This window comes from Triturus cristatus, chromosome 1_2 (assembly GCF_964204655.1).
Source record: "Triturus cristatus chromosome 1_2, aTriCri1.1, whole genome shotgun sequence".
In the NCBI taxonomy this organism is placed as follows: domain Eukaryota; kingdom Metazoa; phylum Chordata; class Amphibia; order Caudata; family Salamandridae; genus Triturus; species Triturus cristatus.
Genome location: NC_140580.1, coordinates 1152550609 through 1152578108, shown reverse-complemented (window position 1 = coordinate 1152578108; position 27500 = coordinate 1152550609). Strand labels below are relative to the sequence as shown.

Below are 27500 nucleotides of genomic sequence, written 5' to 3'. Positions count from 1 at the left end.
CAGCCAGTGTACCAGATTCATTCTGAATCTGGTTAACACGAAGCGAAGGTACACATTAGTGATAAATGATCGGTGGGGCTGCAACTGAAGACTCAGGCTCAGTAGGACATACTTCCCCACCGTGGGTTTGGCCAATTCCTTGTCCTCCCTTACCCCCTGCTACTTAGCCAAGAACAGATGTTTAATTTTCTTGATGGCCCCTGGTCCTACAGCCTGGGGTTAGCATACAAGGCAGGGCAACCTAACCACCTTGTTTGCTCCATAATGTACTTTAGTCAGGAGATACGCAAGGCCCCCTCAAGTGCAATGCAATCCACTACAAGTTGGTTCAAAGTAATGGATGGACAGGACCACATTCTCAGACAACGCAACAGGACAGCAACAGCTATAAGATCAAAGCTATAACCCCCAAGCGCCTCATGCACAACAAATGCTGGGGTTCTAGGGTGGAACAACGAGAAGCCTGCGCATAAATGTATTTTCTACTCCCTGGAAATCCCTCACATCCTTATGGTCCCAAACATCACATCCATAAATGGCCATAGGGATACATTTTTCCCTGTACACCTTTGACAGGGCGGGTACGGGCTTTGACCCCAGTCATTTTGCGAAGCCCAAAGTTGCCCCAGCTGCTCTTGCCAGAACATTCCTTTTGAGTGTTCTTTGCGCTACCCAGGTCACTCGGTCGTCAAACAGCACCCCCAGATAGGGGAAGGTTGACACTTTTGTTAATTCTGCCCCCCCTACAGTATAACTTGCACCTAGCAGCCTTCTGTGTACCTATCGTCATTGTATAGGACTTCGTAAAATTTGTGGCTAGACCAAGTGAATCCATAAAAACAGTTAAAAGTTTTTGAAGGCCTACAGCAGTCCTGGCAAACAGCACCGCATCATCTGCACACAAAAGGGCAGGGATTCATTTAGAGCCAGTTCTCTGGATGTCTTTACTACTAGACGAGAGCAGGTCTCCTAGCTTGTTAATTTAAAGTGTAAACAATAGGGGAGCCAAAATGCATCCTGTCGGACCCCTCTCCTGAATTCCCAAGAACCTGACACACTGCCATCCTCGTTAAATCTAACCGCTGCAATAGTATTGGTGTGGGCAGAGTGAAAAAAGCTACCAGGTCTGCGTCCAGGCCCAGATCCCGAAGGATCAACCACAATTTCGACTTATTTACACGGTGGAACACAGAAGTTAGGTCCATAAAGGCCATATGCAGGGAGCCCTTCTTTGCTACTGTATATTTCCCTACCACTACATGCAGGTTTATGCATTGATCAACGTCCCTTTATGTTGCCTGAAGCCATACAGTTGGTCAGAAATAACATTAAGATTACCTAGCCTACTTCGAAGTCAAGCATGGCTAGGTGGATAGTTAAGTGCATGTAAATATGGCAAGGCTAAGGCAAAATGTATGCTGCCCTCTCTATTCCAAGGGAATATTCAGCACGCAATAAAGGGGCCACCATGGCCTTCCTAGAAAGCATCCTTTTAATGGATATATGTAAAGCAGCTACTTGGTATAGCATTCATACGTTCAGCAAACTGTGTGGCTATAGATACATGCCAAGAAGCTCAAGTGAGACAAACTGTATTAAAAACAATGTTTCACACATCTTAAGTTCCTGCTCTCAAACCACTACTTTAGAGGGATAGCACTGCCGGGTACCCTGCTCAGAGTATGTAAACTACAGTCGCACATACTGCAAATGGAAAACAGTACTTGCCAGTAACTGAAGGTTTGCAGCCTGTCTTGCTGTAGAGTCATATGCACCCTGCCCAGCTTCCCTGATGCAAGCTCTTCTAACACACTTGATTATTACCATACTGTTCATCCCAAAAACTACCAGTTCACAGGCATTCTACTTATCTGCATATCCGATCAACCACTGGGGGAAAACACAATCTAAGGTAGAGTCTGTGTCCAGGCGCGTTGGGGGCTTCAAGCTGAGGTATCACGAGCCACATGAAACACCGCTTCTTTGAAGAAAAAGCACTTGTAACGATCCACGCCCAGCACTGGCAGCAAGAAGAATCAACGCGTGTGAATCTACAGCACTGCAGACTGCAAACCAGTGGTTGGAAGTAAGGAAAGCTTTTCATAAAGCTGGGCCAAGTGTCTGAAGACCTTTCACTGCTTAGTGATGTCAAGAAAGAAGACGAGCCCTGAGAACACATGCAACTTAAAGTTGGGACTGTACGCCAAGGAGCTGTGGTAGATAGCGAGCGGACATAATAACAAAAATCACAGAGTGTACAACAATGAGCTCTAAAAAGAGCAGATGAATACAATTAGGCTTTGATGACTTCCCAGAGCTAAGCCACAAGCATACTTCAAAGCAGAAGACACCAAATGAGCCAACGGAGGCAGGTAGCATGGGTTCCAAATGCAAGACGGACCACGACAGATCAGAGTGGGTTCATATATTTCTTTAATCTGCATCGTGCAAACAGACCCAGTTTTTAATGGATCCAGCTTCACAGCACTCTGGAAAAATACTGATCACATTAAAACACATAGCAGCGTTATCAATGGGCGTGAAGGCTACACACACACACACATATATAACTGGAAGACAGCAGCAGGCAGCCTTGTGCTAGTTGGAAGAGGTAGGGAGGTAGCGGCGTGGAAAGTGCTTCCTAAAAATGGGGCGGAAGCAGGCGACCTCTCCTATTGGCCTGGTACTTCCATGAAGGATACGTGGCTCTGCATGTGGCCAGGGGTTGGACCGGTCTACGAACCGTGCCAGGCTGAATGCTTCAAAGACTCAGCTTCACTTTAGAACTCATTTGCCTGCTTTTCTTAAGTTACCGGGTGCAGACACTGGTGGGCCCATGTCCGATTTTCACTTTGCACACTATGTTGTGTGGGGTCAGTATTAACCCAAAAGTCTGTGTATGATAAGTAGGTGGGTGCCAGTCATATCCATTCATGAGTGGTCTTGCAATAATGCCAAAGCCAAATTCACTTTGGTCACATTCTTTTGTCGTTTTTCTCTAAACTCACACCTCCTGTTCCCTCCCCATTTTTATCCCTCTCTTCCTTGCTTCGCTGCTTCCCAATTCCTCTTTTACCAACCACGCCCACTTTTTTTTGGTCTCCGTCTGAAAACAGGTTGTATCAGTGCCCCCTGAATATGCTCTTTTCAAGGTTGCTTCTCTGTGGTGGAATGTCATTCAAGGCTCCAAGCCAGTCTTGTGTGACCTTGGAGGTGGCTTGGAAGTCCTCAGTCTGAGGCGTGCTACCTTTTATTCTGGAATCTAAAATCTTCATATGTCCTCTATTGAATATTGTGTTGAGGCAAATGTAAAAAGCAAAACTTTACTAATCTGAGACAAAGCTGTTGAGCTTCCACAGTTAAGTGGGTGTTGCCACACACCCTAAACCCACCACAAACCCCTTGGCATGAGCCCTCGGAGTGTAACTGGGTGAGCTGCACAGGGAGGGCAGGAGAATCACAAAAGTTCATGTACATTACTCCGGTTCTGCTCCGCATCTTTTCTTCCAGCCCTCTTTGTGGCACCTTAATGCGGGCGGCTGCTCGACTCCATGTGAGCGCGCTTTCCTGGTGCCAGGGTTGCCCCGGGGCCGGCGTCTCCCTGCTCAGCGCTGCTGCGCTTGGACATTCGACCGTGCCCATTGGCCACGCCTCGCTGCCACCGGCACAGGTCCCCGCTAAGGATGTCCTGAATGTGTTGCACAATGAGGTTGATGGCAACTGTTGAAGAAATAAGGGTACAATTAGCAAGGGTGGCATGCAAGATGGGCCCATAGGAAACAGAGCCTGGCCCCTAAAAACAAAAGACAGCGAGTACAATAAGAAAGGTAAGAAAAGCTCAGGATTGACTGATGGGTGAGACAGGCACCTACGAACAAGAGATACCCAGAGAGAGAGACCAATAAGAGACGCAGCACCTATGAACAGGAGGCACCCAGAGATGTCCAATTAGAGAGGCTGATGTGTGAGACAGGCACCTGTGAGAAAGAGAAAGGTACCTATGAACAAGAGAGACCAGGGCGAGACAGACAGGTGCGACCTATGGATAAGACATTCAAGTACAAACTAAAGATGAGAGGGAGAAATCGCTGCGTTAGTTATCTTTGAGCAAAATGTAGAGGGAATGTTGTGTTAGTTAAAGGAAACTTTTATTATGGGAAAATGTATAAAATACGTGCTCTCGGAAGTAGGAAACCTTTATCAGGTTGATGCATACCTTTAGCTGCAACCTTCATGAAAGCATTTTCTTCATTTATATGCCTAAGTTAGAGAACTAGGTAGTCTTGAAAGCTGGCACAAAAGTATGCTTTCAATTCATAAAGTTACCCTTTTTTAAATGTCATACAGTCAACTCATTTTTTTCATAAAAAAGGAAAAAGTTACTTACTATTGGTACCGTTGGTTCTGATGGACTTTGTTCTCCTGCAGAGTCTTTGTCTTTTGTAATAGTTCAGATATCTGGCTTGAACCTTGGAAACCTTCTCTCATACACTTACTGCGCCAAAGCATTGGCCGACGCGCCCAGCAAAGGTGGAAGTAACTTAGATTATAAATGTACCTCTTTAATGTCTGTTCCCAGATATTTCTCACCAGCGAAGGACCAGGAACACTCCGACTTAAGTGATAGAAGGTGGACAACTAAGAACCTGGTACCCACCAGAACCAACATTACCAAAAATGAGTAACTTTTTCTTCTAGTGGGTACCATTTCCAAACCCAGCAGGGCCTGAAATATTTGGACGGGAACGCGGTCTAATGCATGGGTATTCTAAAGGTTTGAAAAAGTAGAAGGTAAACTAAATTTAGGATGAGGAGGTGGTTACAGATCTCCTGTGAAGGTTCCCCCTCGCCAAAGAAAGTTTGTATTGGCATTACAGATGTCCTGTGGGGATCCTTCTCCCCAAAAAATAAAAAAAAAAACAGGTTGGTTCGCCGCTCTGCAGCTGGTAGAATGAACCAGAATTTAAGAAACTATCCCGAAAATAGGATACCGGCATTTCTTGAAATCTGAAGCTAGCAGACACTAACCTCATTACCTTTGGTGCTGGGCTCTGACCAAGTAAAACAAATGCTGAACTTGAAGGAATGACCTATAGGGACTCCAACTGGCCCACATCCTGAACAATCCCACACAGATCAGGAGGACGAGCGCTCTCTTACATCGCCCCTTAAGCGTGCAACATCCTCCCTCTCCACAGTAGAGCCACCTGCTCTCCTACAGAATTCCACAAGAAGCCGGAGACCTGGCTTTTCAATGGACCAACCTACCATAAACGGAGCCAGGCGCACACACCTACTCAGCGCCAGGATAACCTTGCAGGTGATAGAGCGCTTTATAGATAATGCCCCAAAACCTGACACTGAGCCATGATCTGATGTCTATGTATGTTCTGAAGTCTCATCTTGTCCTGATGTCCTGTGCTGACATGATGACCTTGGTTATGTGAGTGCCAAAGCCAACATGACTTCACTGCCTTTGAGATATTCTAGCGCCTAGATTTACTATTTTTCAGGCAGTGGTGTGCTGCTTGACAAAACTGAAGAGCTACATTGTGTAAAGGACAAGCAATAGCGCAGCATTCGATTTTGTGAGAAATGCCTACCGCACCGACATCATAGGCGGGACTCGAGCTAACAATGGCTGTATGACAAGACGGTCAGGGTTGCGCAATAGTGCAAAGGTGAGCACCGTGTAGCATAAGATTTGTACTCGATGTACACTCTCCAGTACCAACGTCTATGTGTGAACAATCACACAGGGGTAAGCCATGTTAGATGAATGAGTTGGTGTAAAGCACATATTTGACACAGGTATATCAGGCAATATAATGCTCGACTCCTTGCTTGTGCCTGTTTTCACTGGGCGTTAAAATTTGTCATAAAACCAGGTCACACTTTTGTTTTGGTAGAACTGGCTCTGTGCCAACTTTTTTTTGCGGTGTTGTGACTCAGACACTCCAAGCGCAAAGTAGTTTTGGTGCTGTACAAGGATCAGCTTTCAGCCCAAAATAGCTTTTACATGTAAAGTTCATAGTTGCTCGTACTGTCACCGCTTTGCTTGTAGTAAATCCACTCCTATGTGTCTTGGTTGAACTTCTCTGTTCTTGATTAGCGGGGTCATCACATGGGCCTCTTGCCGCATAGACCAGCTGCCCACGTCTTGTGGTCGCTTCTTTGGATCGCTCACATGGGATGGTGTTCTGAATGCATCTCACTCCTCTCTTGACATCGAAGACTCCCAGCGAGACCCCGTTGTACCATGATGGGCCTCTACCATCATGGACCTCCCTTAATGATAAAGCTCATTACGGGCTGTCTAGATACCTGGCCCCGCTTTTGACCTCAATGCATAGGTAATATGGGCAGGATACTTCTAACGGACCTCCCGGAGGTATTAGCAGAAGGCCCAAGATCTTCCACTACTCCCTCAACACTGGTGGCCAAACCGGACACATTTGAAAGGGTAAGTGATCACCATAACCTAGTGATGGCGGACGTTGCCTTTCCTTAAAGATGACCCCGTATCATAGAGGAAAAAAAACCTTCTTTGACACATACCCTGCCTAGATTGAAAAAAAAAAAAGATGGAAGCCCAAAGTCCTGCACTTACCTGACAAAGAATCTTAATGTAAAGTAGAAGACAGAAAACATGTGAGGTGACAAAAATGCTTCATAAAGATCATTGCAGAGAAAATAGAATTTCTTTGATATTTATTGAAGAAGTTGTAGCCCCTCTAATATAAGGATTGTACATGAAATCTTCTCTGCTGCGGTTGTTAAAATAGAGGCAGAAAACAGGTATATGATGATTTTAAAAGTGAAAGAGAGACGGTGACAATTTACGACAAATACTGTATATTTACTCGTCTATATATTTACTACTACACCTAGGTGTCTCTCCCATCATTATTTTGCTATTCATCATTTTTGAGTGAGGCTTTACACCTAGTTGTAAACATATCCCTCCAGCACCTCAAATGATGGGGCAGGGCCTCCTACAATTTCATTTACAACTGTAAAGTCACTAGAAGTAACTTTGCCACCATATTATGTGGTCCACAAAGTTCACAAAAGTGTTCGCCACCAAAGACCTCTGCCATGAAGATGGAGCTCTTCCTCTAGAAAAGTACTGGCAAATTTAATAAAGTGTGCTTATTTTCAAAAATATGAAATATTTAAATGTATAATATAAATGGCTGTAAAATGTTTAATATTTACCTAGGTAAAATAAAATAACATTTAACAATGCATTAACTCTTCAAATTAAATGTGATTAAATCATAAAATGATTTAAATACATTTATGAAACTTTATATGGTGCGAAAAAGACCTAAAAGGGTATCTGAGCGCTTTACATAGGACTGTTATTATAGCATACAAGTAGTTTACAAAAGAACAGTTGCATGTGCTAGGATACACAAGGAAGTTTAGTACAGTTGCATACATTTATAACAACAATTATTCACCTAAACAATTCCAGCAGAAGATAAGGGACTTTAACTAGAGGGTATGTGGCAAGTGCAAACCAAAGTCAAGAACTGAAGAAAAGAGCAAGAGGGTGCCATGATGGAGTAGGCAGGATAGCAGAACTGAAGCAAAGAGCAAGAGGGAGCCATGATGGAGTAGGCAGGATAGCAGAACTGAAGCAAAGAGCAAGAGGGTGCCATGATGGAGTAGGCAGTATAGCAGAACTGAAGCAAAGAGCAAGAGGGTGCCATGATGGAGTAGGCAGGATAGCAGAACTGAAAAAAAGAGCAAGAGGGTGCCATGATGGAGTAGGCAGGATAGCAGAACGGATATCAATATGGTTGAAATTCAGGATGGAACGAGTCCCAACATGGCGGTCTTATTGCATTTAGTTTATAAGTATTAATTAGAAAAATACTCAACCTCACTACCATTTTATTTATAATATTTAGTAAACTTAGTTAAATGTTAGGGATTTCATTTCAAAACTTTACTTTTTAAAGGTTTATTATTTTGAAGTGAAGTTTATTATTAAAAATAGAAAATGATAAGAATTATATATAATTTGTAATAATTTAAAAGCACACACGCATTATATATAAATACTGAACTGGAGTAATTGAATGACTGTAGCATGAGTTCCTAGGGGTGCTCTTTGAGTTCGCCTCCTCTACTGAGTTCAGTGAGAGTGTGGCAGTGCCAGTGCTTGGCTCTGTGCGGTGCTTGACTTTCTCCAAGGCTGGGGTGGAGTCCATTGACTCCTGTTTGGATGTCTTTGGGGTGTAGTATCTTCAAAAGTGGATTTGGTTCATTGTACTTGTCTTACTATGTTCTCAGTGTATTTTGTATTGGCATGTCCCTCCTTAATTCTTTACTTATCCCTAAACCTTTGTAGTGAGGGCTGCAATTTATATACATACATTGCTAAGTTAGCATAACCGCGTTAGATGTTAGAAAGCCATCTTGCCACTTCTGCTGCTTTTGCACACGACACTGCAGTTACATGTTATTATTTGAAAAATGCCTGCTCGCCTTTTCTTCACATGAGAACTGTCTGTTGTTCACATCCCTAGCCGTGAACAGCGACCTTGGTCTGAACATTGTGTAAAGAAACAGTCTGGGTCGCTAGACAATGCATGCTTTGAGTTCAGGTTGATCGGCCCACTATTTTAGCCATAACACGCACACAGCTGCAAACACCCGAGAGTCGAGCGCTTTTAATATTGCAGGCTGCATGCTTAACACACACATTCTGAAGAAGAGCTTTTCCAGGAGCAGCGCACACCTGATCCTGTGATGTGATTCAACTAAGCTGATCTTTACGGTATGGGGTTCCCCATTCAAGCCTATAGACCTTTTATTAATAATATAATAATATTAGTTTACTAGCGAAAGGAAGGTGGCTGTATTCCACTGTCATTTGTAATAGGATCTCTCCTTTCATTTTTTATGGTATTGTAACAATGCTGATGGTTTTGATTTTAATCATTTGTCTGCTTATGTTAGCCAAAGTACTGCATCTTAGGACACGAGGTTTATAAAATAAACTCTTTAAACTTTAACGTGTCTCTATTTACTCTTGTTGTGGACTGATATGAGAATAATAACGAACAGGTATTTCTGATACCCACCATTCCTGAGAATACACTAAGTCGCTTGTTCTGGGTTGTCTATACATTGGGACCTCCGAGATAAATACGGATAACGAATGGGACACTGATGCTGGTCGGATAGGGGTTCTGGGTTCTGAGGTGAGTTTTTGGTACACCGCAATTCACTGAGGTCCTGGTTTCCTGTGCATAGTTATGTGCTTGAGCAGAATCCCTGCAACATGGCGCACCTAACGTTTGGTCTATTGTTTTGAAACGCCTTAGTAGTGCTTATATTAGTCCACGACTCCCTCACTCTTGCTTCCGTATAACGGGAGTGACGGATTTTAACCTACCTATTACTCACCTGATAGGTTCTTTCAAGTTTGATCATTAAAAAGGTTTCTTCAATTTCTGAACCCTTGTGCTACTGATTAAACTCGTTGTTGATATTCTGTGTGTCCTTATGGCGGTCGAAATTGCTGCACATAGCCGCACACCTCTGCGACGTCATTTGACGACGTATGGGGTGCCGGACGATGGGATGGCCGTTATTTTTGTGGTGAGTGCTGATGGAACCCATCCTTATGAGTTGTTCTACTCTTGGGTGACACTGCCAGCAGTGAATGCGGATGATAAAACGTTTCACTCGTATACTCACACGCGGATCCCAGCCAATTATACGCCATATCGGACGCTAAAGATCTCCCTTTCAGCCTGGCAGCATAGCATTTGGTTTAATGGCGCCCTTCCCCATGCGGTTGCACCGGCTAGAATGGGATTTACGCCTCACCCTCGCTATTTGACTATTGCGGTGCATGAGCTGCGTGCGCTCCATACAACCCTTATTTCAGCATATAGGGCTTTGGTGCAATACGTTTCACGCAACGTGCAGGTAGGCCCTGCTGTTGCGGGACTACCAGCTGGTCACCCGGCGGTTGTTATTAGTCCCGTCATAGTTAATTCGGTGATGGGCAAGCGCCCCCAAAATAAGGATAATTTTCCTTATTGGCTTGCCGAGAAATTTGACCAGCTGGAAGCAGTGTTTCCACACTCTACAGAGGTGGAGAAACACAGAATACTCACCATTAGTTTGCCGAAAGACATCATCCCTGATGTGTCATATTGTGACAACTGGGGAAAAGATCTTTGCCGCAGTCTACTCGAAGTGCTTCGGCACTCCGTCTATGGCCGTGCTGCCCTCTGTCATTAAACGTGTTCAAGATCAGCACGGACCGGAGGCGGCGGTAGAGTTGGGAATGAGGCTTGTCGGAGTATTCGACGTTGTTGCCCCCCTCGTCCTTGGTAATCTCAAGGGAGATGCGGTACAATTCCAAGTGGCAAATGGCTTAGCCCGCGTCGCTGAACTTGATAAGCCCAAAGAATTACCTAAACTTATTGCGGAAGCCTATAAAACTATTGGCCGCAGTAGTTTGGGAGTAAAACCAACTGTAATCATTCCTGACTTGATACAACAAACTAAGGTGAGTTTGTCTGGTAAAGACGATCGTCCAGCTTTTCCAAAGCAGAATTGGAGAGCAAAGAAACCGGGAAAGCAGCAACAGAAACAGGGGTCTCGTCCTGCGTCTCCCGTACAGCAGACTAGCGAACGCACTTATGATCTGCGCGATCGTACTAGTATTAAGTCGCCTGATAGATTTCAGGTTACTGAACAACGCTCTCCTCGTTCTTCACAGGAAACATCGGCCGCACAGTCCGGTAGCGGAGACCATGGTAAAGGTCGGGGTGCACAACAAGGTCGTGAACAACCCCGTCAGGCTGACGGTAAAGGCAAGCAAGACGAGTTTGCACGTCAACGTCCCCCGTTTCAAAAGAAGAAAGTTGCTGCACTGACAGCGAGGTATGCCACAGATAGTGAGAACGCAACTTCGGAACCTGACATGAGCTCTGACGCTGCTCGACAGCGCAGCGGCGGTTACAGTAGTGCAGCAATCACTGCGTCCATATCTGGAGGCGACAGCAACTGACACGTTCATTACTGTAGAAACTGCTGACACTAGAGTGGCTCCTCCTGACAGACTATATGACATAGTCCTCCTAATTGAAGGTGACATACAACGTACAATTCAAGGGATTTTTTGGGATAATCTGACTTCTTCTTATGACATTCTCCTAGCGGAGGCAGTCTGGCCCCCGGCTTTCATTTTAGATGCTCCTAGAGGGGAGGAGGTAATCCTCCCGTCCTTTGCGCACACAGTGCCAAAGGACCACCCTAAAAGGTTTGCCGAGGAGTGGGGTCTGGTGCTAGCACCGGCTTTGTATCGTACTCAGGTGGGCTGGGATAAATTGTCCCCCAGCCATGAGATTCCCTTGCAGTCTATGCCCCAGCCACAACCCCAATATCCCATGCGTCGCGAAGCCAGACTTCACGTCGCGGCAATCCTTGAACAACTGGAATATCAAGGTGTTATTGAAACTTGCGTGTCACCAATGAATAATCCTTTATTCACTGTGACGAAGCCTGATGGGTCGTACCGCCTAGTTTTGGATTACCGGCATTTAAACTCTCATTGCCGAACATGCGCGGTACAAAATACTCACAGTTCGGCTCTCGTCGATAGTCTCGTGAGAAAAAGGTTTAAAACCACACTTGACATTTCCAATGGCTTTTACAGCCATAACCTGTCCTCTATTAGCAGTCAGTGGACAGCGTTTACTTCAGGCGGCAAACAAAAACAGTTTAAAAGACTAGTCATGGGCTATAAAAACAGTCCTGGCGTCTTTGCCGCACGTGTAGTCTCTCTTTTAGAGAGCATAGATCCAGATGCGTATGTCGATGATAACTATCTCACAGATGACGAGTTTTGGCCGCATCTGTGTCGCGTTGATCGCATTACTGTTATGTTCGCAGACTTCGGTTACAAATTCAATTTTGCGAAGTCTCACATTGCAGAGTATACAGTGTTGTTCTTGGGCTACGAGCTCAACAATGAAGGTCGAGGATTGGCTCCGCACTTTCTGGAGAAGTGCGCATGCCTGCGTGCTCCTACAACACTGAAGAAATTACAGTCTTTGCTGGGCTTTCTGAATTTCGGTCGTACGTACATTCCTGATTATGCCCAGCGTATCAAGCCGCTTTATGCCTTGGTACAACCTACTTTTTCCAAATCGTGCTGGCTGCCGGAGCATTCAGCTATTTTGCAATTACTGCAAGCTGATCTTCTTGCTTCAAAATACTTACTGACACGTGATAACCGCACTAACCTGGTAATAAGAATTGTGCCAGGCGCAGTGGGTTTCACGTACTTAACGTTCAATGAGGGCGACACCGTCCCCATTGCCTACAAATCACACCTGTACACTTCGGCTGAACTACGCTTTTCCTCTGTCGAGAAAGTCCTTACGGCAGTGCAGATGGCGATTCTCAAAGAACGAGCGCTGTCGCAAGGAAAACGCATGTTGGTTGTCACACCATATCCTGCCCTTGAGGCAGTGACCAAAGCGAGTGTACCAAATTCTAAAGCTTTGCATCCTCGGTGGATACAATGGGCCACTTCCTTGACATCGCCCGATGTCACCTATATCTTTGATGCCTCATTACAGACTCAGGAGTACTTGCAGTATGAATTCGTTCATCCGGCTCCTCTGTCTTTGCGCCCGCTCGAAGATTACCATTGTGTCATTTACACTGACGGTTCTGGGCAACCGGCAACTGGATCGAAGCATGCCTATTCAGCGGCCTGCGCAATTGTGGTGGGTACTTTCGTAAATGGTGAATTCCAATCTGATGTCGTGCATATGCAGTCACTGGGTGATTGTACCGCACAGTTGGCGGAGCTTCGTGCTCTGGTGCTTGCACTAGAGTTCGCTGATCCTCGGGTCACTACTCTTATAGTAAGCGACTCGTTTTATTGTGTTCAATCTTACAACGACAATCTATATTTTTGGTCTCAAAATGAATATCGGGATTCCAAAGGTAGCACAATTAAGCATAAAATGCTTTGGGTTCGAGTGGCAGAACTTAAAGAACATCTGCCCCTCGTGAATGTTATTCACACTCTCGGTCACCAACGAGTTGGTGTCCACACTATCGGCAACAGTTTAGCTGACGAGGCAGCAAAAACAGCAGTGGCAACATATCTAGTAGCAGCAGTTACAAGATCCAAAAGTAAGATTGATGATGACATTTTGGCAGCTATTGCTGCTACAGAAACGGGAAGTAATTACCCGAGAGGTTTCCCTTCTCATTACCATTATCACTTAAGTCCTGATAAAGTCCCATTAGTGAGAATTAACGACGTTGGTGACAGATTGATTCCCAACGCGGACTGCAGACCATCGTTGATAACAGCTGCTCACGAAGGTCTGGCCTCTGCCCACGCCGGCGTTGCAGCTACTGTTTCTCTGTTACACCAACGTTACTGGTGGTGCGGTTTATATAAACAAGCCCGCGCTTATGTTCTTGATTGTGACATTTGCCAGCAGATTAAACCTTCAACTGCTGCACGCCCACCACAAACTCAGTTGTACATATCTAATAAACCGCTAGGGTGTGTTTATCTAGATCACTGCGGTCCTTTCACCTCTGATACTGCGTACAAGTACATCTTGGTTGCAGTGGATTCGTGCACATGTTTTCTGTGGGTATGGCCACAAAGGAGTGCGGATGCCCGTACTGTCATCAGGGATTTGCGTGTCTTTGTGGGAAGTTTTGCGTGTGGTACCTTTCATTCTGATCAGGGCCCTGCGTTCGCCTCTAAGGCGTACAAAGAAGCCATGAGAAATTTGGGGGTCCAAGTCAAATTTTCGTCTCCCTACCGACCTGAGGGTAATAGTGTGGTGGAGCGAATGAACCGTGACTTAAAGCAATCTTTGACAGCTAGGGTTTTAGGCACTGGCCGGAACTGGCTAGCCCATCTGTATAACGTCCAACGTGCACTTAATAATCTCCCTAGAAGGTCTCTGGGTGGGCGGACCCCATACATGATGCTCTTTGGCATACGAATGTTTGTCCCGGACCTTGATGGTCTAGACATGGTGGCGTCAGCCGCACCCTTTGACGTAGATGATCACTGTGCTGTATTGCAGACTCTACAAGAAGCCAGAGACAGTCTCGCGAAGGAACACGTGCCCTCCACATCTGATGCTGCGCTTCAGATTCCGGTAGTTGGCTGGCTACCTCGAGTTGGTGATCTGGTCCGCGAGAAGGTGGAGAACAAGAAGGAGTTCGGCCCCTCTTATCGTGCACCGGTTCCAGTGCTTGGCGTGCAGGGTACACGAACAGTCATTTTACCTCCACTTCCTAGTCGCAAGGATAACCGGTACATCTCTATTGACAATGTCAAGCTACAGCGAGTGTTCGATTCTTCTTAGTATGACTCCAGCGGTTTCTTGCCCTGCGATGCTGAGAAACTCTGTTTTGGCTCCAGCTTCTACCACCTTGTCTGATGTTGCCATCGAGATGCATACAGTTACTGGTCCTTTGTTGCTACCACCGGCTGGTGGTCTACCTGAGGATACTGAGTATGCTTATCCTGCAGATGTACCATTGCCTGTTTACAATCCACGCTTCTCCTTTGATACTAACTCAATGACTTCCAATGCCCCATCAAAAGTTTCTATTTTTGCTGTCTGGTTTAAAAGACATTTTTTAATTCCCCCTTGGACTTACATTTGGCTGGTGCTCGTATGTATTTTTTTGTTCATGTCCATTGGATTTGTGGTGGTATTTTTTCGTCTTGTGAATGGACACTACCTAAAAGAAAGATCTACAATTAGACTAATTGATGGAACCTTGGCCCCCCACTCCTCATCACACATCATGAAAAGGGACCAGATTTTTGTGAATATTACTGCCTGGTCTGTGTTGAATGGGATTGCGTGGGATGCTGTTAAATTTCAAATTCATGGACCCACTGAAGTTATCAATGTGCCAAATGTATTTTGTGTTTCTATGGGTGATGTAGTTAAGCAAAGCATCCGCTCAGATGATTGGGATGTTCAAGCCATAGAAGCACTGTTTTCTGATTTGAAATATTATGCTGCGTTTGATGCTGAGGATTTGTATTTAGATACTGCTAATTATGATGAGCAGTTTTGCTATCAACATTATGGCAATCATTTCCTTCATAAAGCCAATAGGTTTAGAAATTTTGTAAATTACACGCAATGGGAACACTGTCCAGCGCCTAGGCTGGGCAGCTCCACCACATAAGTGAACAAATTCACATATTTTTCTGATTTCAGTGTTTCAAATCCTGCCTCCTTTTATTTTAAAGTGGCAGCTGAGTATGCCTCGAAAGTTAGGCTTACACACATGAAATTGTTATATTCCAAATCCTTCATGGATGATTTGGCAATAAAAGGTTATGATCTGTGGAGAGCTACTATTGATCTTAAATCGGTTTGGGGTTCTAAACCGTGGCAGGTACAAGGAACAGAAGCTTTGCATCGTGCCTGCCTCATCCCGAACCACATGTTGTTTTTGAATTCAACGATTTTTCAGACCACCTGCTTTGGATTGGCTACTTCTAAAAAATTAAATTCTCCCTCTACTCCGGATCTGGGTGCTTATCCTAATTGGGATAATCATACAGATCTGTCCCTTGATGCATTGCAGTCGTACGTTTCTAACACATCCTTCAATATTTCCAAATTAAATCCGGAAGGATGGTTAATATGGCAAACAAGCTCAGATTCCTGTCAACATCGTTTTCTGGATTTAAATCCGGGGTATACGAAGGTTCGTGTGGACCCCCGTTTTGAATCATCTCATACTGTAACTACCTACTCTGTAGGGAAGTTATGCCAATCTTGGCTGCAACATTCCACCTTGGCATCTGTTAAACTTTATTTATCCAAATTACATGACGAAATAGATTTGAATGATTTTGTTAAGGGTCCTGCAGGTGGCAGGTCCAAAAGATGGGTATATGCTGTTTATAACGAAGTTAGGAAGTTATCACAAATTGAAGCTGCTTCCAGATTACGGGCTATTGATCAAGCCAATATGGAAAAAGTATTGGCTGGTATAGATAATAGCATTAACTCCCTTTCTTCCAGAATTTACACGTTACATAATATCGTTTCATCTGTTGTTGACATTGTGCAGGATGATATGTCTGTTTTATATCATGGTCAAAATCAATTGCGTTCTATAATGCAATTTGCATAGACATTACAAACGTTAAAGGCTGGGAAAGTCCCTTGGGACTATATGAATATTTCATCTTTATTCCTTCCTTTTAATCTAACTGCAAAACAACAGTTCATGTCCATGAAAGATGCAACATACTCATTGCTGCACATTGAGAAGTTAGAACCTTTGCCTTTCTCTGTGGCCGAATTGAACTCCGCTGTGTGGCTTATCCATGGGTTAATTACATTACCATTTCCCCTGTTTAAGTTCAGTTCTTGCATGAAACATTATGTGCTGGGCAGATATGAACAACTAGGTACTGCCTTCCTGCATGAAGTTTGGTCACTCCCATTCACATACAGGTGCGTGAGAGACGGTAAAGAGGTCTACTTAAAAGGTGAAGAGTGCACTTCCACTCCGGATCACTCTGTAGTATGTCGGCACATTCAATTGCATGGTGCATGCAATGTGCACGCTCCTAATTTAGCTTGCAACCTGAAAGGGATTCCAGTGCCAGCTATTGCACCATCATTCACGCTGTTGGCTAACTAATTTATTTGCTCTTAAATAATGAAGCTTGCTGTGGGATGTTAGTGGGAATTCCCTACATAGTGACTGTACCACAGAGAGTAGTCTGCTGTAACAACGTCCTTTTCCCACCCCCGCATGGGCGGCTGGATGTATCCATCTGGCCTTCCATTCCAACCTTGAAAGCAGAGTTCAACAAGATGAGCAGAATAAGGTCTCAAAAAGAAGTCGCGTTGACTTCTTCCCAGGAAACATTTGTCCTTCATGTAGCAAACACGCGCACCGAGGTGCAAGCGCTTTTGAATACTGATCTCCCACTTCATTTTGGTGCCCTGATTCAGACTATCTTTAATGCCTCGTCAACAAGTGGCCTGGCCCATTTTTTCAAAATTGTGGGCTCCGGCCTCGTGACCTCCTTCCAAACTATTTTTGGTGTGACCCTGGCATTTTTTCATTCTATTTTTTCCAGCGTCTTTGGAGGTCACCCGTTGATTCTCGCCCTCGTGGCTGGGGTGCTGTTGTTGGTCTGCTTACTACGCAATGGCTGCACAGTTTGTGTCACACGAGAGCCTGTACCGGCTGCTCCATCTTCGTAACCGGATGCTTGAATACTATGGAACACTACCACTGGCAACCCTGAGCTTAGCATATGGATTGTCCTTCCGGTTTTCCTACTTTACATGCGTACAACCTGTCTTTCATTGCCTAGAATGCCCATTCCAATGGGCTCTGGATTTGTGCTTGTCAAACTCGGTGTCTCCCGCCCCGGATTATGATCGACTAATGAGTCCCTTAGTGGCTCATGAGTTGGACTGTTCTGGTGTCAGGATTATGGCCTGTGGAGCGGCACATGGAGTCCTGGGGAATTGGGACATCGGTACGGCTGCAGATGACTTCCTGGCAAGAAGTTATCTTGAAGAACACGCCAGTTGTCCTCTGATGGTACTAGAGGCTCCAGTTGTCGAAGAACATGTGTGTTCATTCCCCTTACTGAACTGGATGGCAGACAATTTTGCAGGACGTTCCAATGATTTCCTTTTGGAAGCTGTTGCTACTTACTGTGCTTATACGTTGATGGATTAACTTGGATGTCGTCCAACATTCCTTTGCACGAACTTTTAATTTTTTATTCGACATCCATCCATAATTTTTTTCCCCTTTTTATGTTTTTTTTTTCTCTTCGAACCTTCACTGCCTTTATATGGATTTCCAATTTGTGCTCTTAGTTCCGTTCTATCGAACTTGAACTCTGCGTTCCTTAATTGTACCCCTATTAGTTAGTGGTCCGATCAAGGGGGGGGGGTGTAGTGAGGGCTGCAATTTATATACATACATTGCTAAGTTAGCATAACCGCGTTAGATGTTAGAAAGCCATCTGGCCACTTCTGCTGCTTTTGCACACGACACTGCAGTTGCATGTTATTATTTGAAAAATGCCTGCTCGCCTTTTCTTCACATGAGAACTGTTGTTTGTTCACATCCCTAGCCGTGAACAGCAACCTTGGTCTGAACATTATGTAAAGAAACAGTCTGGGTTGCTAGACAATGCATGTTTTTGAGTTCAGGTTGATCGGCCCACTATTTTAGCCATAACACGCACACAGCTGCAAATACCTGAGAGTCGAGCGCTTTTAATATTGCAGGCTGCATGCTTAACACACACATTCTGAAGAAGAGCTTTTATGGTATTGTAACAATGCTGATGGTTTTGATTTTAATCATTTGTCTGCTTATGTTAGCCAAAGTACTGCATCTTAGGACACGAGGTTTATAAAATAAACTCTTTAAACTTTACCGTGTCTCTGTTTACTCTTGTTGTGGACTGATATGAGAATAATAACGAACAGGTATTTCTGATTCCCACCATTCCTGAGAATACACTAAGTCGCTTGTTCTGGGTTGTCTATACATTGGGACCTCCGAGATAAATACGGATAACGAATGGGACACTGATGCTGGTCGGATAGGGGTTCTGGGTTCTGAGGTGAGTTTTTGGTACACCGCAATTCACTGAGGTCCTGGTTTCCTGCGCATAGTTCTGTGCATGAGCAGAATCCCTGCAACACCTTTACCATTAGTAGTAAGTGTGTTCCGACCCCTCCCCATCGACCCGCCCTCGTTTGCCTCAAAGTCCCTCCGCACAGAAGAGACGGGCGAGACGGAGCTCTCCGGCCAAAGGCTCTTGAATTGCATATTTGTGGTTTAGGGTCAGCAGCACTTGATCTACAGCACAATAACGTTTGTGAATCAAGATGATTATGTTTGCAGCATTTGCTGCTGTAGCTCACGTTGTTTACACTGCTGCCATCTAGTGTTGGGTGCAGACATTGCAAGTTGTTTTTCTTTCAAGCACAGGCAATAAAATAATCCTGGTCAGAACAATATAGGGTCTGTTACTTCTATCTCCTGGAAAACCTCAGGGAATAGTCCTGTTCGGCTTGCCAAGCTCTCAAGTGCCCTAAGACCATCCGGGTGAAAAGAAAAGGAGGATGGGCACACCATATAATTCAGTGCCAGGGCTGGACCAAGCCATCCTTCGCAGAAGATGGAGAAGGAACACACTCAGGGGGTGGCAGGGGAAGGGGGATGTGCAGAGTCCAGAAAATGTCTCCTCCAATGACTCCGGCTTCTGAGAAAATCCTTCTGTCAGTGCCCAGTGAACCCACAGCAAGGCTCAAAGAGCACATCTCGGCTTCCCCAGTGAACCCCACACCAAGGCTCAAAGAGCACATCTCGGCTTCCCCAGAGAACCCACAGCAAGGCTCAAAGAGCACCTCTCGGCTCCCCAGAGAAGCCCTTTCCAGGATGCTGCCATGAGCCTCCATTACGAGACCTCACTGCACAGACGTATGTGGACGGCTCGAAGCGATGACTCCTGTGGACATTCAATACCTCTCACTTCGGATACATTGACGCTCTTGGACATGTTTTAGGGTCCGTTCGAGGGATCGTTTCCACTTCTCCCTATCTGGCTAGTATATGGAGTCGATCTTGCAGAATCGTGCAGCTGTGCTCTGCTAGGCTCTCTGCCTATCACCTATTGAAACAATCACCACCATTGTGCTAAGTCTTTACTATTTGTATTATCTCGCTAACATGTGATCAGACATATAATAATCTGTCGTCCTGATGATGATCCTTTATGTCTAATGGGTCGAACCCTTTGACCATTTTGTGCCTGTTCCATGGGTACACAGGGTTTTGTTTTATGAACCAGTGACCTTTACATTGTAGATTACTAATGTTCATCTGATGTTTTGTGCCTGTTCCATGGGTACATAGGGTTTTGTTTTATGAACCAGTGACCTTGACATTGTATATTACGAATGTTCACCTGATGTTTTGTGCCTGTTCCATGGGTACATAGGGTTTTGTTTTATGAACCAGTGACCTTGACATTGTAGATTACGAATGTTCACCTGATGTTTTGTGCCTGTTCCATGGGTACACAGGGTTTTGTTTTATGAACCAGTGACCTTGACATTGTAGATTACTAATGTTCACCTGAGGTTTTGTGGCTGTTCTATGGGTACACAGGGTTTTGTTTTATGAACCAGCGACCTTGACATTGTAGATTACGAATGTTCACCTGATGTTTTTTGCCTGTTCCATGGGTACACAGGGTTTTGTTTTATGAACCAGTGACCTTGACATTGTAGATTACTAATGTTCACCTGAGGTTTTGTGGCTGTTCTATGGGTACACAGGGTTTTGTTTTATGAACCAGCGACCTTGACATTGTAGATTACGAATGTTCACCTGATGTTTTTTGCCTGTTCCATGGGTACACAGGGTTTTGTTTTATGAACCAGTGACCTTGTAGATTACTAATGTTCACCTGATGTTTTGTGCCTGTTCCATGGGTACACAGGGTTTTGTTTTATGAACCAGAGACCTTGACATTGTAGATTACGAATGTTCACCTGATGTTTTGTGCCTGTTTCTTTGGTTTTGCTTATTTCACGTGGTTAAGTTGATAATAAAATGCCTTTGATATATTCTTTGTAATCATTCCTGGGTATTATATTGTTGGTCCCCAGAGTATGGTTTTGCTAAGTGCTTCCTTAGGGACCTTTGTTACAGAAGCGCCCCAGCTTCAGGGCAAAGAACAGCCTTGAGGGAGACATAACTCAAGCACAATCTTGGCCCCAAACAACAGGGACCTGACCTTTGACATCAAAAGACTCCATCTCAGCCCTGAGAATCCAAACTGCCCGCCTCCGAGCAGAGGTCGACTCCATAGTCAACCTCAGTATTTACCTGTCTTGATGCAGAGTGGCCCCCGGCAGTGCAAGACGAGCAGCTTGAAGGGGGGCAGAAGAAACTCTATAGACACTGCAATACAACACGTTTTAGCTTGTCCACCACATCCAAAACCAACAGACCACCCTCACCCCAAGAAACAGCAACTTATATTAAAGGAGGCAATTTCTGAAGGGCTCAGAATGTTTGCAGGCCATAAAAAAACGTTGGCCTAAGGAGCAAATCCCAACACCAACACAGTCACCTGCGCCGTCCCAATATCCTTCACACTCTGCGCAAACAAATACAGAGCAACGTATCTTCCAGACCCCTAGGAAGAGCCCTTTCGGATTAGACCACAGAGATTACGCTTGGATAATTACAATGTTAATTCCCCAAGATGACCCCTCTTTAGAACAGCACCCAGCCAGGCCATCTCATCGGATGATACCACCACCTCCCACATAGTAATCCAGCATACAGCGGACTATCACACAGTCAACCTCCATGAAGCCAAAGGAAGGAAGAGGAGCACATCAGGAAGCTTTCGAAAGCAGAGCAATCAGTACTGGACGTGCAAATGCTCCGAAGCATGAAAACCAGGGATGTCACACCACAGGTCATGAAAAGTATGAACCGGCGCCGTAGGGTCCCATATACGTCATGGTCCACATTTCACATGATTCATTGGTTGTTTTAAGCAGATAGCAAAAGGGTCTTCGTCTTGTGCTTGGGGATGCCCCTCTGCCTGACAATGGCAAAAGGCTAGCTGTAGGTGCTGCCACACAATGGAGCATAGCCAACTCGGTTAGGCTACTGTCTCACAACAGGTACCACTGGGAAAGATGGAACAGCTTGTAAAACATGTTCTGGGTGCATACAAGAAGCACAGAAAGGAGCTCATCGAGGAGGGGAAGATGACTTCCAACGCCAACATCAGGTGTGCCCTTGATGCAGCGGACACCCTCCTGAGAAACGAACACTAGATTTCACACCTAGCTAAGAGTCCCAGAATTCTAACCAGAAATCCAGCAATGCTTTAGAAGCATGCCTTGTGATGGGGTGGGCTCAGTGCTTGAGAAGATCAAAAGACCAACACAGCAGAAGTAATGGGGCTTTCAAAACCCAGCCTGCAAGGTCATGGTTTTGGATGTAAAAAGCGTAAAGCGGAGCCACGTCTGCAGCTGCCTCACAACATCCAACTGTAATAATCCTTTCAATAACATCAGTCATCCAAGTCTTAACCTAGAGGAGGCTTCCTGTGCAACAGCCATGGTAAGGCTAGAGGTACCTGAAGAAATGGCACCAAGCACTGATCTCCCCCACATTTCTCCGGATCACACAACGCGTCAGGGGACGAATAAGGCTGTATCTTCCATTCTTGTGAAGAATCTTTCCATCGTCACCCACGGCTACTGTCTGGAGTTTCATACCAGACCACCCAACATTTTATCCCTACGCTAAAGCATCGACCCAGAGTACTGGCGTTGCTTCAAAAGGAAGCACAGATCCAGCTTCACCACACCAGTGGGAACAAGGCATTTACTGTCTATACTTTCTAATTCCAAAGTAAGACGGGCGCTGAGGCCAATATTGTACCTCCGGTTGCTTAACATCTACTTTCTGAGCATTTCAAAATAACAACTACAAGAAGACATTCTGCTGCTCTGTGCCAGGGAACACATGTAGATCCTCTAACTACTACTCAACATCTACTTGCATCCACCAGGCCTACCACCAGTATCATAGGTTTTTGGTAAGTGGAAAGCATTATCAGTTCAAAGTACAATCCTCTGAGGTCACAACAGCTCCACAAGTGTTCACAAAATGATGGGTAGTGGTTACAACGCAATGTCACCACAATGCTATTCAGGTATTTTAATACCTCATTGTTAGACCTGTCAGCCCTTTGGGTGGTCCCTCCTCATCATTATTTATTTTGTCCCACTTTTGCCTCAAACCCTGTTAGTATTTTTCCTTTTTGGGAACCACCAGACTTTTTAGTATTGATGCAGATTCAGGGAGCCATTTTATCTACCCCTGGAACTTCTGTCTGAGGGCCTGGAGCACAAAATGGAGGCCACCTGTGACATCATCAGAACCCACTGGAACCTACTAGAACCTTCTGCAACATTCTGGAACCCTGTGACAGTTGGAGGCGGTTTAGAATGTTGGGAAGCTAAGTCAGAGTTGGCAGTTGGAGCTGGCAGTTGGCACCTGACTGGTGAAGAGAGAGCAGCAGAAACCTGAAGGAGGAAGGAGTGAGGCAGCAGGGGTGGAAACTTGTGCCTGGAGTGGGGTCCATAAACCCACCCTTGATACTAGTCCCTGCTGACTGAGCCCAGCCTGGAGCCCTGTCTGGGAAAAAGCAAGAAAAACCATCTTAAGGACCTGGACAGCAGGAACAGGCCTTAAAAGTAAAGAACAGCAAGTTCCTGACCTGACTGGTAACTTCTTGAAGTCCGACGTCGAGAAGCCTGGAGCCCGAGGTGGAGAAGCGGCGCTGACTGGAAAGCAGACGTCGTACCCGGAGCCGCCAGAGGTCGAGAGAGGGCGCCGACGGAGGTCGTGGAGAGTACCAGAGGTCGAGGAGGAAGTCACCTGAGGTCGAGTGTGCGGCGTCGACGGGGGAGTGAAGTCCGCCCTCCGGAGTCGCCGGAGACCGAGGTGAAGCGTGCCGGAGGTCGGGAGTGGAGGTCGCACTCCGGAGTCGCCGGAACCTGAAGAGAATCGTGCCGGAGGTCGGGAGTGGAGGTCGCACTCCGGAGTCGCCGGAACCCGAGGAAAGGAGCACCGGAGGTCGGGAGTGGAGATCGCACTCCGGAGCCGCCGGAAGTCGACATCGAGCCAAGACTGCCAGACGTCATCGAACCGGAGGTCGACATCGAGCTGAGGCCGCCGACATCGAACCGGAGCCGCCCGAAGTCGACATCGAGCCCAGACCGCCCGACGTCATCGAATCGGAGCCGACATCGAACCGAGGCCGCCGACATCGAACCGGAACTGCCTCCCGGCGTAGACAAGAACTGTCATTGAGCCGAGGCCGCCGACATCGAACCGGAACCGCCTCACGGCGTCGACACGACTCCAGCGGCGTCGGAACTTCATAAAAAGGGCAGTAAGTGGAATAGAGGGCGCCTAAGGCCCTGTGAAGCCCTAAGAGACCATCCTAGAGGCTAGAGAGGTGCTGGAACCAGCTTGATAGTGCCAGGGGTGAGCTGAGACTAATACAGAGGGGTTGTGTAGTGTGGGAGAGCCAGATCTCTAGATTCCCCCTTGATCTACCTCAGTTTAGGCCTCAGCCTTGTCCAAGCCAGGGAGTATACCCCTCAGGCCATCCAAATCTCTACCAGCTGGGATTGGGTCAAATCATCCCATAGTACCTCAGGAATGTGAACTGATTTTCAAGTGTCACTGTTGGCTTTTATTATTTATTAAGAGCACTGTATTTATTGTATTCATCCTATTTATGGCCGCACAGTATTTATTGCCTCACAGTATTTATTGTTTCACAGTATTTATTGTCGCACAGTATTTATTGTCGCACAGTATTTATTGTCGCACAGTATTTATTGCCTCATAATATTTAATTGCCTTTTATGTAATGCACTTATATTTATGCCTTGAATATTTATGATCTATCTTAGTTATTGAATCGTTGAAGTATTATTTATTTGACTTACCCTTCCACAGGAAAAGCCTTGTGTACTGTGATTGTATTATTATTTATTTAATCAGCAACTAAGAGAAAAGAAGATAAAGAGATATATTTTCAGTATAATTTTTAAGGTGTAGTGTCGTTTTTGGAACGGATGCACGCATGGTTATTGTGTGGGTATGACGTATGCTTAGCACGGTGCCTGATCCCTGACCACTCGAGCCAAGCTACCACAGTGTATGTCTGGGAGAACACCACCACCCTTCCCGGTGTGGGAGTGTTTTTCTAACATAAATGGTGTTCAGCGGTGGGATAGAGCTGTGCCTACGTATACTCGACAATAACTGTGGGTAGTCCATAGGCCTACACCGGGAGTTTTCTCAAAGCGGCCTTCCTAATTGTGAGTTTTTGTTTTTCCAAATTTACTCTGGTGGTGGGAGGAGGTATTATAAAAGGTACCCCCCTGCATAGCTTCTGCAAATAACTGTCCTCTGACCTGAGTGGGCAAGATGGAGTTTGTACTGGAGAATTTAGAAACGTACACTGTGGCCCAACTCAGGGAGTTTTGTCAGCGGGAGGGGGTGTATTGTCCCCCAGGAGCAAAGAAGGGTGCACTCCAAACCAGCTTAAGGGCTTGGGGGGAGGCACGACGAGAAAGCAAGGCTGAGGAGGAGGACAGGGATAGAGAGCCCGACAGTGAGGGAGCTGGTTTGTACCAACCTGAGGTGGGGAACCTGTTAGCGGGGCCCAGGACACTTTCCAGGAAGGGCAGCAGTGCCTCTAGCGGTGGCTTGTCTGAAGTGGAGTTAACAGACCAGAGGGAGAAAAGACAGCTCACATGGGACTTAGCAAGGCTGGAGAAAGAGAAGGAGGAACAGAGGATGGCTCATGAGTTAAGGCTGAAAGAGATAGATCTTCAGATCCTAAGAGTCAGGGCACACCCTGTTCCTAATGGTGGCAGCGAAGAAAGAGAGTTCACCAGGGAACCCAAACCCTACTTGCCGAAGGACATAGTAGCTAGCTATGGGGCGGGTGACGATATCGCCAAGTGGCTAGCGGCCTATGAGGTCTCGTTAAGGGCCCATGGGGTTCCAGAGAAGTACTGGGGAGGGGGATTGTACAGGTACATGCCTCCAGCTGGTAGGGATGCATTATTGGCCCTAGAGCAGGATGAGCAGACCCACTACCCCACCATGAAAGTGGCGCTCATACGAAAGTTTGGACTAACACCCGAGAAATACAGGCAGAAGTTCCGGGGTAGCCACAAACTGGGCACACAGAATTGGGTGGACTTCCTGGATTATGCAAAGAAGGCATTAGAGGGTTGGATTCAGGGCAGTGAAGTGAGGAACTACGAGGGGTTGTTTGATTTAGTATTGAAGGAACACCTGCTCGAAAAAGGTTTCCCTGAACTGCGTCAACACCTGGTGGATAGCAAGCTGACCAATCCCCGGAAGCTTGCTGAGGAGGCGGACATTTGGGCTAGTACCCGGGTGTCCACAAGGGGGACTGGAGGGGATACTCAAAGGCCGGACAGGGCGCCCCCCAGAAGAAAGAGGGAGGGGAAAAGAAAAAGGAGTTCTCCAAAGGCCCCCAAAATAATTTCCAAGGTAAGGGAACAGGATTCACCCCTAGGGCTAACCCACCCAGAAACCCTAATCCTGGCCAGAGTCAGCAGCCAAGGGTTGTCCATTGCTTCGAGTGCGGTGGCGTTGGACACCATAAGGGAGATGCGAAGTGCCCGAAACGACCACCCCCTCCCATTGGAGGAAAGGCCCCCGGAGTAGCTAGTGTAGTGCTCGGGGAGGAGATGCCTTTAATTAAGGGAAGGGAGTGGGCGGGTGTCACTTTAGTGTCCCTGGGAGAACGGGAGATGGATCCTAAGATTCAGGTGCCCGCAAATACTACAAAGTATGGGCAGTGGGTCACCATCAACGGCCAAAGAGGGGAGGCTCTGAGAGACACAGGAGCCAGTATGACTATGGTGCGTAGCCAACTGGTGTCTCCAGAGCAGGTGATTCCCGATGTACTCCACCCTGCCGCGATGGCTGACGGCAGAATGGGCCACTATCCGGTGGCCGAGGTTCCCTTTGAATGAAAAGGGGTTGCAGGTTCACTTCGAGTTGCCGTAAGCCCTGCCGTGCCAGTCGATTGTCTGCTGGGGAATGACATGGAGCACAACGCTTGGAAAGAGGTGGAATACCGGACTCACACTGAGATGCTGGGTACACCTGACTGGGCCTGTGTGAGCACAAGGTCCGCGACTACCCGGAGAGGGAGTTCGTTCAGGCTGGAGCCTGGAACAAAGGCCCAGCCAGCTGCCGATCAAGGGAAGAACCGAGGACAGGAGGAGCCTGCCTCGGCGTCCACACCCCGTAGGACGGATAGGCCACCGGAGGTGGTGGACCAGGAGTCTGCGGTGGGGGATGTCACCGAACTGGAGGACCTACCCATCCCGGCCGAGTGGCACGTGGAGGGAGGCCCGTCCAGGGAGGAATTCTGCCAGGGCCAGGAGGAGTGCCCTACCCTTGAGGGACTGAGGCGACAGGCCAAAGCCCAGGCAGCAGGGAACGTTGAAGGGAACTACAGTGTTTACTGGGAGGATGGCCTTCTCTACAGTGAACCCAAGGCACCCCTACATGGATCGTCACGAGCCTTGGTAGTCCCTCAACGTTATCGAGCCTTCCTACTGGAGTTGGCTCACGAGATCCCATTGGCAGGACACCTGGGGCAAGACAAGACCTTTGCCCGTCTTGTCCCACACTTTTATTGGCCTCAAATGAAAGTGTCGTCCGACACCTACTGCCGGACATGTGTGTCTTGCCAAGCCAGTGGGAAAACAGGGGTGAAGCTGAAAGCTCCCCTGGAACCACTTCCTGTCGTTAGCACCCCCTTTGAAAGGGTGGGCATCGACATT

At 46.4% G+C, this 27500-nt stretch overlaps 1 protein-coding gene across 2 annotated transcripts in view; it reads right to left on the bottom strand.

Moving 5' to 3' along the window:
- Positions 1-2416: 2416 nt before the first annotated feature.
- The window catches only part of UCK1 (uridine-cytidine kinase 1), a 168437-nt gene continuing 143353 nt past the window's right edge, over positions 2417-27500 (bottom strand). For both annotated transcript variants that reach the window (XM_085613933.1, XM_085613934.1), the window contains exon 7: positions 2417-3720. In XM_085613933.1, the coding sequence (XP_085470059.1) occupies positions 3527-3720 (194 nt within the window). In that variant the 3' untranslated portion in view covers positions 2417-3526. The remainder of the gene's footprint in view (positions 3721-27500) is intronic.